The following is a 13658-nucleotide window of genomic DNA, read 5'->3' as shown; positions in this document are numbered from 1 at the left end:
CACAGAAGTTCTAGGGACATTATGCATGAGAAGCATGTCATCTACCACTGAGCTATGGCCCATCCAGATTATTTACATTTAGGTGATTGCTAAGTGTTGGTTTAATCGTGGAGGTATGGCAAAAAGGACCTGTGTTTTGGAATTTTGTTTTGAGTTGTTAGAAAGCCACAGACGTGATACAACCCAGCGTAAGGAATCTTTCCAACATACGTTAAGATTTCGTGCTGTCTGATCAGAATGTTGAGTATTTGCGTTGCATTGAAAGGACTTAGTAAGCAAGTACAGTGGTACCTCGGGTTGCATACGCTTCAGGTTACAGACTCCACTAACCCAGAAATAATACGTCGGGTTAAGAACTTTGCTTCAGGATGAGAACAGAAATCGGGCGGCAGCACGGCAGCAGCAGGAGGCCCCATTAGCTAAAGTGGTGCTTCAGGTTAAGAACAGTTTCAGCTTAAGAACAGACCTCCAGAACGAATTAAGTACGTAACCAGAGGTACCACTGTAGATATAGACACTTAGGCCAGCCTTTTCACTTCATTGGCTCCAATAATTTTAACCACAGCCTCTGTCTCAGATACTCCTGGAGACAGCCTATGGCTATTCCCAACTTCCACAGGGTTTTTGAACCAGACAAAAACTCAACTCTTTCAGTTAGTTTGCAATTTCATATGTTCCTTGGGAGGAATGGGTGGAGAGAGTATTTTGTACAAAACAATATGGCCTGTAGAAACTACAGCGGATCCAAGCCAAAGCATGAACTTTCCTGGAGTCACCCAACACTAGAGTCAGGGGAGAAATTTGACTCTGTTCACAGTAAAGGTGAATTTACCAAATGCACACTTTCCAGAACAATATGCAAACTGAAACACAGCCATCATTCAAAATTTGCACTTCTCTGAATTTTGCAGTGAAGTTCTCCAGCCAAGCAATGTGTTGGGTAAAGTGTGCATAAAAAAGCATATACCTTGGGTTAAGAACTGAATTTGTTCTAGATGTCCATTCTTAAGCTGAAATTGTTCTTAACCTGAGGTACCACTTTAGCTAATGGGGCCTCCCGCTGTGGCCGCGGCGCAATTTCTGTTCTCAACCTGAGGTAAAGTTCTTAACCCGAGGTACTATTTCTGGGTTAGTGGAGTCTGTAACCTGAAGCATCTGTAACCTGAAGCGTCTGTAACCCGAGGTACCACTGTATTAGTAAAAATACCATACAAAAAGGCATCATATCAGGGAAACATGCTTGCAAAAATGTGTATATTTGTCAAAACTGCATGCAAAAATGTATTTATTAGGAGCACTAAAATGCTGATGAATTGTCATAAGGGTTGTTTTATTAAATAAAACAAAAATTCCTGCAGAAATTTGGAGTACTGAAGATAAGGCTAGAAAAAAGAAATTGAGCGAACCAAAAATTGACAGATTCATCTATTCCTACCCAACACACACTATGTTACCCATATATATTGTACTTGTGCACACATGCACAACATAAAACAGTTAGGCCCTTCATTTTTGCTAACATATATTATTCTGAATGTGCCACCCCTTGCAATTTGTGGTATCTTAAGGAAATAGGGATAGGTCATTTGGGGAGTAGGTGGCCACTGGGTGTAGCAGGTGCTCAGCATTGGGGTGGGACTGGTCTACACAATACTATTTGGCTCAGGAGAGATGCTATCTCTTTGCACACAAACAGGCAGTGGCTGAACATTTGAAGCAGCTGATTCCTATTACCTGGAGTAGCCGACGGTCTTGCTCTGCAGCAGTCAGGGCCCTTTGCAGTTGGGAGACGTTCTCCTGGAGGGAGGAGGAGCCAGCGGTAGCATCAGACAGAGCTTGAGACAGGCTTTGCACCCGGTCCTTTAGGTGGCTTTCCGTGCCCTCAGTCCTGGCAAGAGAATGGGTCAAGTGGTCTAGCTCCTGCTGCAGCTGGGTTGTTTTGCTCTCTTTGTCTCCCAACTGGCAGCGGAGCGCCTGGGTCTGCTCCTGCAGGGACTGGATCTCTGCTTCCCTCTCAGTGAGGCTGAGCTGGGCCCGCTGCAGTTCTCCTTCAGCAGCCCTGCGGCTCAGATCCAACTTGGTGGCCCTACTCTCTGCCGCCTCCAGGACTTCCTTCAGCTTCCACTTCTCTGTCTCTAGCTTGGCTTCCTTGGTTTTCAACTTGTTGACTTTCTCCTAGAATAATTTAAAAAAAAAACCCAGCATGAACACCACTGGTCACTTTTGTCTTGGCCCATACTTGCGGAGGAAAAGGAGAAAGTCCTTTGTGAACAAGACTGGATGCCATTGCAGCCTTGCTGTGCAGGTGCAAGAACCAGCCCTGGGCCTGATGTGGAGCAAAAGCAAACTGTATGTGTGAATGTGTACCCATTTATAAAGCAATGAGAAATGAGTGCAGGTCTGATTCAATATATTCTGCTGCCTGGTGCAAAGGATAATATGGCACCCTCCCCCAATCCATGAACATCCATCAACCTGAGGGCCACATATTTTGGGAGGTGCAGGGCAGGCTAGCTTAGGGTGCTCAAGGGCTATGTAGGTGGGCCTCCACCCCCACCCTCGGTATGTGCTGCCTGAGACAGATGCTTCACCCTACCTAATGGTGTGCCCTGAGTCAGTCTACTGATAAAATATCTGAGCTTCAAAGAGAGGTGTAAAATGAAAGAAGGGGAGAGGGAAAGAAGGGGACTTCAGGCTGCACATTAGTGATGTGTGCTGCCATTACTGGTTGGGAGTGTTGAAAGGGTGAGCAACACTCCCAAGCTCATTTATTTACCAGCCCAGGACCCAGGACTAAGCTGCAGTATTCAGGATGGTCCCAACACCCACCTCGCGCACCGTTAGCCTCTAGCCACCATCTGGATAAAAGTGCCACCACTCAGCATATTGCCAAGATCACAATGTGAATTACAGATCCCGTTTACGTGGAAACTTACCACATCACACGGCCTTATGGTAGCATTACAGAGAGAAATGGAAAGAATCAATATTTTTTATGGAGACAGGTGATAATGTACACAGGATGAAACCCCACCCAAACAGTCCATGTTAGCCCAAGCAGTCAACACAGCCAGACCCTTGCTTGAGGGTGCCAGTTGGAATAAAAAGTGCTCTTTAAACAGCTGGGTAAAGTCCCTTCAGAAGAAGAAAAAGCAGCAGTTCTTCCGCTGGGGTTTCTCTAGCACTCATTTGCTCACACCTCTATTTTAAGAACCAGAGTAGGTAATTTGTGTGTGCATTAAAGCAAGTTATACCCTTATACCCCCTACTCACTGCTTAACTCTTTACAAACCCTCTTTAGCTCTTGGTTTTTTAAAAAGGTATTTGTATTTATAGATCTTTGAGATATCTGTATTTAAAATATTTTTTGGACTGCTTTTTAATAAGCTTCACAAAACAGTTTGCTCATTCATGCAGTTAAAGTGCCTTGTAGCTCAACTCCATGCATATCTACCAAAAAGGAAGTCCCAGCATCTACATCTTAGGATTGGCATCTTTGGCTGCAATAATATTAACTTCTCTTCCCCCACCCTGTAGGGCATTTTGCCATCAATTACTGTTAGGACTGCTTTGAGCGTATCTGTCTACACACACAATATATTTTAAAGTGTCCACCTAAAACTGCAAAGTGTGGATGAGAAGAAAGCGTTTGGAAATGTGTATCATACAGGTACGCTCATACAGGTACGCAAGAGCTGGCTGCAGCAGTGTACACTCCATGGCAAACCTAAGTTTATGGACACATAACATGTGGAATGGCCTTTAGGAGGGAGCAGCCCCGTGACATGTCACTGAATGCCTTTCCCCTCCAGGGAGAGGGTTTCTGCTCACCTGCAGTTCCCTGTTCTTTTCCTGACAAATGTGCAAGTTGCGCTCCAGGGCTGCCACCTGATCTGCAAGGGCCTGCTGCGCTCTTTCCGCTTTCCTAGCCGTCTCCTCTTGCAGCATCAGTGCTGCCTGTGCGCTGCTTAGGCGCCCGTCTGCTCCCCGCTTGCCTGCAAGTGAAAACAAAAGGCTGCTTTTTAAAGGAAAGGATGGCTGCGAAATGGGGTGTGCACTTAAAAACCATTCGTCCATGCACTCTTGCATTGCTTTGCCTGCCTGGCTAAGCTGAACCTATGCTTTGGGGAGGACACTGAATGTCCTTCCAGATAAAAGCCACACTTACAAATTGCCATCCCTCCGGAAGGGAAGAAGTTGTCAACTGCCCTAAACCTAAAGAAGGATGTATTTGTACAAAGGGGGTATGTCAGGAGGTGGGGAACAAACCGATAGGGAAAGACAGCCTGCTGGCATCTTTCTTGTTTTCTCCCAACTCCTCTGATATCCAATTATATGAAATCAGATTAGTATTTTACATGGCTAAAGTTGTATGGTTGATTAAGGTTTCGTCCTGGGAATTGCCTTAGGAGCACCTGCCTCTCTGAGAGCACAGACCCACATGGCATTTGCTCTTTAGAACAAATTTTTAGAAATGTTCAATTGATTGTTGTTCAAAGTACACATGATATGCAAAGTCCCCCCATTTTTACAAAAATGAAAAGCAGCTTTGGGAGGTTGCCATTCTGCGCAAATAAACAGCAAGGGAGATGAATGCTTTATCCTTTTTCCCAGCCTTACCAAGCCGTTTTCTGTCTTCCAGTGCTCCAGATGCATTTGTGGTTAAACACACATCTGGAACCTTCCCAAGTGAGCTGCTTGGGGTAAGGATTCTGAAAAGACCAATGCTCTGTAGCAAAAGGGTTAAGGAAGCCTCTAGACTAGGGTAGTCCAACATACATGTGGTCCTTGAGGCCTTTTTTGGTAGCCCTTGGCCATGTTTGATGCCTTCCCAAAGCCAGGTAAGAGATGCACTGGGCTTTGGCAAGGAGGCGTGAAGGCCCTGACAGGGTCCTAGAGTCCTTCCACCTCCTTCCCAAAGCCTAGTTGGTGCTTTTCCAGCTTTGGGAAGGAGGTGAAAGGGCTCCACGACCCAGCTGGAGCCTCATGCCTCCTTCCTAAACCCCAGCACCTTCCTTACCTGGCTTTGGGAAGGCAGCGTGAGGGCTGAAGTGTGTGTGTCAAGTTTTGCACACACCCCACATGACAAGGCAGTGTGCGGCCTGCAGGTTCCATGGTGATGTATTCTTGGTAGGAAAGCTTGGGCCGTCCTGCTCTAGACTGCGCTTTTCATTTTTTTAAATGTTAAAGCTTCATTACACATAGGAAGCTGCCTTCTAGTGAGACAGATCATCTGATGTGACTGGCAGAAGCTCTCCAGAGGAGCTGTGAGCTCTGCCACAGCAAGCCAGCAAAGAGTCGCATCAGCAAGATAAAGAAAGGAGGCATCCACAGAGAGGTATAGAAAGTTGTACGCAGAAAGGGATAAAGGATGGGAAGAAAGGAGAACATGCCTTCCTCACAGTCTGCTAGGAGCTTCTGGAGTTGCAGGATGCGACTTTTTGTCCGGTCACGATCAGATTCCATTTCATTCAGCTGACGGCTCATATTCATAACCTGAATCCTCAGGTCATCCTGGAAACAAGATATATAGACATTCTCTTGATATCCTTAGCTTCTCACCAGAGCAGACCAGGAAGTACACCTGGGATATGAAACTGCATTTTATTTTAATGCATCCATTTTGCTATTTCTGTCCCATCATTTGGCTTCTCTGCAGTTTCTTTATCTTCCTTCACAACTCCTTTGACCTTGTCATCCAAAGGTCTAACTGCCTCCCCAGCTACTAATATATTTTTTTTAAAACCTCCTTCTTGTTGGAATACTAAGGCCCCATGCAGTTGGCAGCCTGCCATTTCACACAGTTGCTGTGGTATGCTTTCGGTTGTTGGTAACATATTTTTTTGACAATTAAGATTTCTAGTGCCAAAGAACAATTCTCCTCTCGCCTTTTAAATCAGTAGATGATAGGTTCCTGCAGAATAAATGAATATAGCATGCAGAGTGCAGTCATCAGCAATATGTATCTGAGGTGGGGAGTACTAAAGCAGCAATCCCTTAGTCTGAGAACAGGGGCATTACAAGCATGTCCTGTTTTTCATCTATAAAATGTTGGAAATCATGCTACTATTTTACGAATTAAGCATTACATTGAATAGTCTTCCCTGAGACCGGGGCCTGAGGCAATAATAATTTGAAAACAACAGGCCTCACCAAAGTATTTCCAGGGCACACTAGTTTCCCTTATGCACATCCATGTAGACTTACTCAGGGATAAGTCACACTGAACACTGAGTAAACACGAACAGTTAAGGTTGTAATCTGCATGATCCATTGAACTCAATGGGATTTAATTTTGAGCAAAGGAGAATAGGCCAGGGCTACAAAGCTGCTAACTGAAAGATGTTATTGATTGTAGACATTCTTTTTAGTTACTGTATGTTAACACTGAACTCTAGGATCCTGGTGGGACAAGACAACAAAGCAAGGAATGCCTTAGATTTTATGCAGCCCAAAAGAATTAAAAAATTTCTCCGTTTCTCCATTTGTCAGAAAGGCCACTGGATGATCTGATGCTATGATTATTGTGACAGACCATGTTTTTTTAATTATTCTGGTACAGTATAAATATTTATGCATTTTTATAAGAGGCATGCTTTTGAGCAATAAATAGCACATGACAGAGAAAGGGCTGAACTGCCCTTGAATGTTGCTAAACATATGTCTTCGAAGTCAACTTGGGGTCAAGCTGAGCTAGGTTGGCTCCTGCTAAAGAGAACTGGGATAGCCTAATGGATTGGAAGGCAGGGCGAATGAAGTGGGTCCTTGCACAACCTAAGCAAACTAGTGGTCCTGAGCCTGCGCCCTGCCGGGAGTGGAATCTACTCTTCCTTTCTCTGGCCTGGGCTCAGAAAAGCATGGAACAACATGCATCCAAAAGGTCTAAAGTTCTGTGCTAAAAAATAATTACATTACGTGGCTGTAATAAATCACACATTTTTTACACATATTTACTTGATTTGCATGCTTTTGCTCTAGTTACAAAAAGTTTTCTGCAAAAATATGGATTTTTTTTAATGGCTTGTTTTTAGGAGGGGGTGGTCTGAATGTCAGGACTGGGCATGGGGAAGAAAGGCTGAGACTTTCACAGCAAAATACTGGGAGGAAAGGAAAAGGCAAGTAAGCATTGGCTCAAGCCGCAGGGAGAGGCTTGGAGCAGTGTGATCTCACATTGATCATTTCAGTTATATTTATTGGTCGTGCTTGTTTAATATTTTCTAAACCACTTTGTAATCTTTACATTGCTAATCTGTACCCATTATACATTTGAAGAACTGAGGCTGAGATGGTGATTTGTCCAAAGCTAGTCAGTGAGTTCACAGCTGAGGTGAAGGCCTTTCCATTGGGATTCAAAACGCTCCCCAAGCCACACACTCACTGGCCCTGCCTGTCTGGAAAATGTTCTGGCATTTTGTCTAATAGTAAAAAGAAAAAAAGGTAAAGGTAAAGGACCCCTGGTCATCTAAGTTCAGTCAAAGGCGACTATGGGGTTGTGGCACTCATCATTTCAGGCCGAGGGAGGCAGTGTTTTTCAACAGACAGCTTTCCGGGCCTTATGGCCAGCATGACTAAACTGCTTCTGGCTCATGGAGGAAACACTGTTTACCTTCCTGCCGCAGTGGTACCTATTTATCTACTTGCACTGATGTCCTTTCAAAACTGCTAGGTTGGCAGGAGCTGGGACAGAGCAATGGGAGCTTCATGAACCATCAACCTTCTGATCGGCAAGCCCAAGAGGCTCAGTGGTTTAGACCACAGCGCCACCCGCATCCATTTTTTGTCTAATAGTGCCTCTTGCTTGTCTGGATAAAGGATAGAGACGTGTGTGTGTATGTGTGTGTGATTAGAAACTAAACTACTGTACTAAGGTAAAATTTACATCCATTTTCCTACTCACTTTTGCCTCTAGCCCTGCCCACCATTGGCATGTGGCCCCAAGAAGGTTGCCTAGAGGAGAATGTGGCCCTCAGACTGCAGAAGGCTCCCCTACCTATAGCATAAGGTAAAGGTAAAGGTACCCCTGCCCCTATGGGCCAGTCTTGACAGACTCTGGGGTTGTGCGCCCATCTCACTTAAGAGGCCGGGGGCCAGCGCTGTCCGGAGACACTTTCCGGGTCACGTGGCCAGCGTGACAAAGCTGCTCTGGCGAGCCGGCACCAGCGCAGCACACAGAAACGCCGTTTACCTTCCCGCCAGTAAGCGGTCCCTATTTATCTACTTGCACCCGGGGGTGCTTTCGAACTGCTAGGTTGGCAGGCGCTGGGACCAAGCAACGGGAGCGCACCCCGCCGCAGGGATTCGAACCGCCGACCTTTCAATCGGCAAGCCCTAGGCGCTGAGGCTTTTACCCACAGCGCCACCCGCGTCCCACCTATAGCATAGTGAGTCCTTAACACAGGTCTAATTATGTGCAGCCCCACAAACAGTACGCATGTCTTTCAGTAATGTTAGGTAATGTGTCATATATTGCATTGCTGACACTAAGACTGTGTGCACACAAATTCTTACAGATGGAGAGATTATAGAAGTCAAGAGCTGGTGGGCATAAGGTCCCAACTGGTCTCAACCTCATTACCCTAACCTCATGCTTTCCAGAGCTTCATGGGATACATACATGAATACATACATACGAGAAAAACAGTAAATGAAAGAGATGACATTACTCACCCTCTCTCTCTGAGTGTCCCGCAGCTCCTGAAGGAAGTCCCTCAAAGCATCTCGAACTACATCCGGGTCAATTTCACTTGTGACTTGGTCACCTCTGAGAGGAGAACGTTGGTGAAATGGGGAACGTGAGCGGCTCCTCTCAGGAGACCCAGTGCGGGAGGCAGGTGTTTGCCGGCCACTGCTTCCTGTGGAAACATAAATTCTCAAAGTCTCAGAAGCCAAAGAGGGAGGCTCTGATCACGATTTCAAGATGAGTAAGGGGAAGGAAATTCTGCACAACTCAGCAAAACATTTTAAAGGGGTCTTTAAATATAGGGAGCACCTTAGACAAAGCTTAGGTTCTCTAGACATTTAGTCCAGCATTGTCTACTCTGACTATCAACAACTCCCCAGGGTCTCAGGTAGAGATCTTTCCCATCGTCTGATACTTAATCCTTTTTAATTGGATGTGCCAATGACTGAACTATGTCAGGTGCTCTCCCACTGAACTATGACCTCTTCCCAGGACTGAGAGACCTGTTAGATACACAACCATCAGATACATGATGTGATGATGGAAAATGTCAGGGCATGAGTCAACCACTGCCAGAGGCAGGGCTTGGCTTTCAATAGCAGTCTTACAAACTGAAAACGGAATCCTGAGCACAGCAGTGAACACATGCAGCTTGCTTATACAGAGGGAGACTAATGGACCACCTAGCTCAGTCTTCCTCACCACTGTTACTTGGCATCTTTTGAACCGGAGAAGCCGGGAATTGAATCTGGGAAGCAAGTGCTTCTACACACAAATCACTTGCTTTACCACTGAGCTATGACAGCGCTCCCTGGTTGCTCACCAAGACCACTGCTTAAGTGGTGACAAACAACCTTAATTTAAGAAAACAAGCACATTTCCTACCCCTCATAGCTGTACCAGGTGCATTGGTATAAATTGGGGGTGGGCAACCTGCAGCCCTCAATCTATTGCAGTGGGTGGTACGCAGGGGGGTAGCATAAATATACAGTGGTACCTCGGGTTGCATACGCTTCAGGTTACATACGCTTCAGGTTACAGACTCCACTAACCCAGAAATAATACCTCGGGTTAAGAACTTTGCTTCAAGATGAGAACAGAAATTGTGCGGTGGGGGTGGGAGGCCCCATTAGCTAAAGTGGTACCTCAGCTTAAGAACAGTTTCAGGTTAAGAATGGACCTCCAGAATGAATTAAGTTCTTAACCCAAGGTACCACTGTATATGGAGAGAGAAAGAGAGAAAGAGAGAGAGAGGAAGGAAGGAAGGAAGGAGTTGGCAGAGACTAAAGGAAAAAGGGTGGTGGAAAGCAGAGAAAGAAAAAGAGAAATGTTTGGTGGCCCTATCAACTTTTGAACACAATGATGTGTGGCCTCCAACATATTCCCTCAAGGGAATGTGGCGTTCAACAGAAGGTTGTCCAACCCCTAGATTAATTTCCTTAGCTATGAGCATATTTCATTGCCACAATTAGAGGTTGAGGTCTACTGCAGTTATTGCTTAGCTGAAATTTAATGCACAGCATATGAAGGATATCCTGGTTAGGAGCCTTCTGACCTTTGACTGGAGAGCAGGACCTTTGTGGTGATGGACTCCGGCTGCCAAGCCCCAGCGTGCGGCGCAGGGCTGAATGCAGTGCCACGAGCTTCAGCTCCACCTCCCTCTTGGCTGCCTCCGCTTTGGCTAGTTCTATTCCCAAGCCTTGGGAACGCCCCTCACAGGTGCTGAGGCGCATCTGGAGGCTCTCGCCTGCCCTGCTGGCTTCCTGCAGCTTCATCTCCAGGTGATGAAGATCGTCCTTCAGCTTCTTCTCCTTTGCACGGCTCTCGGCAAGGCTCTGTGCAAGGTCTTGCTCCTGAAGCCGGCTTTCTGCCTCCCTGGCAGACAGCTTCTTCCGCAAGCTCAGCACCTGAAAGAGAACAAGGTCGGCAGGCCATGGCAATGTACGGGCACTACCACTGCCCACACTACCTTCTCAGGACACAGGGAAGCCAAGTACAGCTGTAAATGTAGATTGCACTCATGGTTCTTCACCTACGTGTATAAAAGTGATTTATATCCAGCCAGCTATCACATTCAGAGCTAAAGTAGATGAGGCTGCAGGAAACCCGGTCCACACAGATACCCTGTCTTCTCCCCTCTGTATGCAACCCTCCATGCAACTTATCTCCACTACCACTTCTTGGAGGACAAGACACAGGAGATGGAAGAAGAGTAAGCTGCCCTCCTCAACTCTCCCAGCTTACTTTTCACTACTTCTTCCATCTCCTGCACCTTGTCCTCCACCGCCCACCACCACGTTACCTCCTTGTGAGCAGATTCACGGCTGATCTCCAACCCAGCTATCTTCTGCTTCAGTTCCAGAGCCTCTTTGCTGTTCTGCTGCTCCTGCTGCTCCTCCTCGAGCAACCGATGCTGCAGTTCACTGATTTCTTGGGCTTTTTTGCTGTTCTCACTCTCTAAGGCCTTCACCTGCAAAAGGTATGCCAGAACTCTGGGTATTATCTATTGTATGGGCTCTATGCTAAGAAGCCCAGCTCACACGAAAAGCGTCTGTGGGGGAGGGGGGGAAAGAAGAAGAAGAAGAAGAAGAAGAAGAGGAGGAGTAGTAGTAGTTTGGATTTGATATCCCACTTTATCACTACCCGAAGGAGTCTCAAAGAGGCTAACATTCTCCTTTCCCTTCCTCCCCCTCTACAAACACTCTGTGAGGTGAGTGGGGCTGAGAGACTTCAGAGAAGCGTGACTAGCCCAAGGTCACCCAGCAGCTGCATGTGGAGGAGCAGGGACGCGAACCCGGTTCCCCAGATTACGAGACTACCACTCTTAACCACTACACCACACTGGGAGGGGATCCCTACTGTCACATTTGGCAATTGGTGTTAGAGTGAAATGATTGACTATATAGGGCTAGTAGGACAGAAGACAAAGAAGCCAAGGGCCCCCCCCTCCAGACATCATTTTTATTGCACAATCATTGTTATTTGTGCTTGTGATATTACCGGGTGTGTGTGTGTGTGTGTGTGTCCCACACATTACTCCACTTTCAATACTATTTGCACCTGCAAACATTTTGGGGTAGCCACACTGCTTCCTTTCCAAATCAGTGCGTATCCCACAACTTCCTGTTTAAATCCTGCAACTTTTTGTACCACAAAGGTTCTGGTTTATTTTTGTCCCACTTGGGACTGCCCCTCTGGACAGCAACAGTGTGGTAGCATTGCAGAAGCATTGCAGAAGAACCTAAAGCAGAATAAATAAACCTACCACTAATGCACTATTATGATGTCAAGAACACCACTGCAGAATACACCCACAACAAAACACCAGTCTGGAGGGACCCCAACAGCAGGCGAAGCCAGAGCCAATGACAAACAGAGCAACTCCCCTGTAGAGAACAGGCAGGCAGGTGGGGTGGTGGAGGTGCTAGCTGAGGGCAGACCAAGGCTGGTGGGGCTGTGTCTCACTCACTCTAATGGACCAGCCTCAACTGGATGTAAGGAACCCCAAAGGGGGCAGGAGTAGCACCGACAGTCCTAGCGGGAGGGAGACACAGGTGGGAATACACCGACAGTCCTAGCGGGAGGGAGACACAGGTGGGAGCAAAGTCTTTCGCCCCTCGCCCGCCTTCAGAAGAGGTCCTGGACCTCTTCTGAAGGCGGGCGAGGGGCGAAAGACTTTGCTCCCCCGGGACGGCAGCGTTTTAAAATCGCCCCGGACAGCGGAGAAGTCCCCCGCTGTCCCGGGGTTTTTTAAAAACCTCTCCGCCCCCCTGCCAGGCTTCGGAGCAGCCTTCCGAAGCCTGGCGGCGGGAGGAGGTCCGAGGACAGTGGGGAAGACGCGCTTCCCCGCTGTCCCGGAGATTTCCCTATGGGCTGTCGTCTTGCGAAGCAAGCCCATAGGGAAATTCGTTTTGCGAAGCACCTCCAAAACGGAAAACCCTTTCGTCTAGCGGGTTTTCCGTCTTGCGAGGCGTTCGTCTTGCGGGGTACCACTGTATTAAAAAAGAGAGGCCTTATGGGTAGGAATTATGACAGAGGATCGAGGTCTCAAGGCTCTTTCATAGGAATTTTCAGGCGCAAATTAAACAAGCCAGAAAGACATTTTGGGTGGTGGTGATGATGCGTCTCTTGTCCTCTGCTTAGATACTGTACCTACAACCTTGTGTTTTGTCAATGTCTGTAGCAGCTACAAGTGGCTTTGAATAAAGAATCCAATATTGGGCGACGTCAAGGATTTCTTGTTGCAATTATTATATCCTGAGGGTTGTGATGAGAAGGGTGTGGGGAGAGAGAGTTCTAAGACACAGTTATACCTGCCTGCGCAGCTCCTGCAGCTCCCTTCGCGCTTCCATGCGAGACTTCTCCACTTCTCGTAGATTTGCTCGGACCTCCCCCACCTCTCCCTCGACGGCTGCTTTTGCTTCCTCCAGCACAGCAATCTTCTGCTCCTTCTCCTCTTCGGATCTCTGCAAGCTGCAGCAGATGCAAAAGGTTCATAATCTCTCATTACTGGTAACCTCTAAAAGTCCTGTGAGTCAATAACCACTATGCCAGCAACACATCTGTCCAGCACCAAGGCTACCTACCTGAGCCTCTCGTTCTCTGCTCTCTTGACAGCTGCTCTGAGCTCACTGTTGGATTTCTGCAGTGCTTCTTTTTCCCTGCTCTCGTCTGCCACAGCCCTCCGAATTTCCAGCAGCTCCTTTTGCTGGTGGTCACGAGCCTCTTCAGTCTCCTGCAGCCTGTGGTGAAGCTCAACCAGCTCCTTGCGAATTTCTGCGTGGGTATCCTCTGCCAGCCGCAGCTGTGCTTTTAGCTGTTCTGCCTTGAAGAAAAAAGCATACACGGCTGAGCCAGGAACCTGAAACCCGCAGCACGATCCTAAGGCTTACTCAGAAATAAGCCCATTGACTTGACTAGGACTTACTCCCTCATAAGCACACTTAGGATTGCAGCAAATAGGCATGCATCGTTAAAA

At 47.1% G+C, this 13658-nt stretch overlaps 1 protein-coding gene across 2 annotated transcripts in view; it reads right to left on the bottom strand.

The window, feature by feature from the left end:
* Window positions 1-13658, bottom strand: part of CROCC2 (ciliary rootlet coiled-coil, rootletin family member 2) — an 87853-nt gene that overhangs the window by 12171 nt on the left and 62024 nt on the right. For both annotated transcript variants that reach the window (XM_028730975.2, XM_028730976.2), the window contains 8 exons: window positions 13267-13505; window positions 12994-13153; window positions 10983-11150; window positions 10236-10587; window positions 8668-8852; window positions 5394-5514; window positions 3832-3995; window positions 1735-2175 (listed from right to left, as the gene is read on the bottom strand). In XM_028730975.2, the coding sequence (XP_028586808.2) occupies window positions 1735-2175; window positions 3832-3995; window positions 5394-5514; window positions 8668-8852; window positions 10236-10587; window positions 10983-11150; window positions 12994-13153; window positions 13267-13505 (1830 nt within the window). The remainder of the gene's footprint in view (window positions 1-1734; window positions 2176-3831; window positions 3996-5393; window positions 5515-8667; window positions 8853-10235; window positions 10588-10982; window positions 11151-12993; window positions 13154-13266; window positions 13506-13658) is intronic.

Source organism: Podarcis muralis, chromosome 6 (genome assembly GCF_964188315.1).
Source record: "Podarcis muralis chromosome 6, rPodMur119.hap1.1, whole genome shotgun sequence".
Taxonomy (NCBI): Eukaryota; Metazoa; Chordata; class Lepidosauria; order Squamata; family Lacertidae; genus Podarcis; species Podarcis muralis.
Note: the sequence above shows the minus strand (reverse complement) of the source record. Positions and strands in the feature narration are given on the sequence as shown.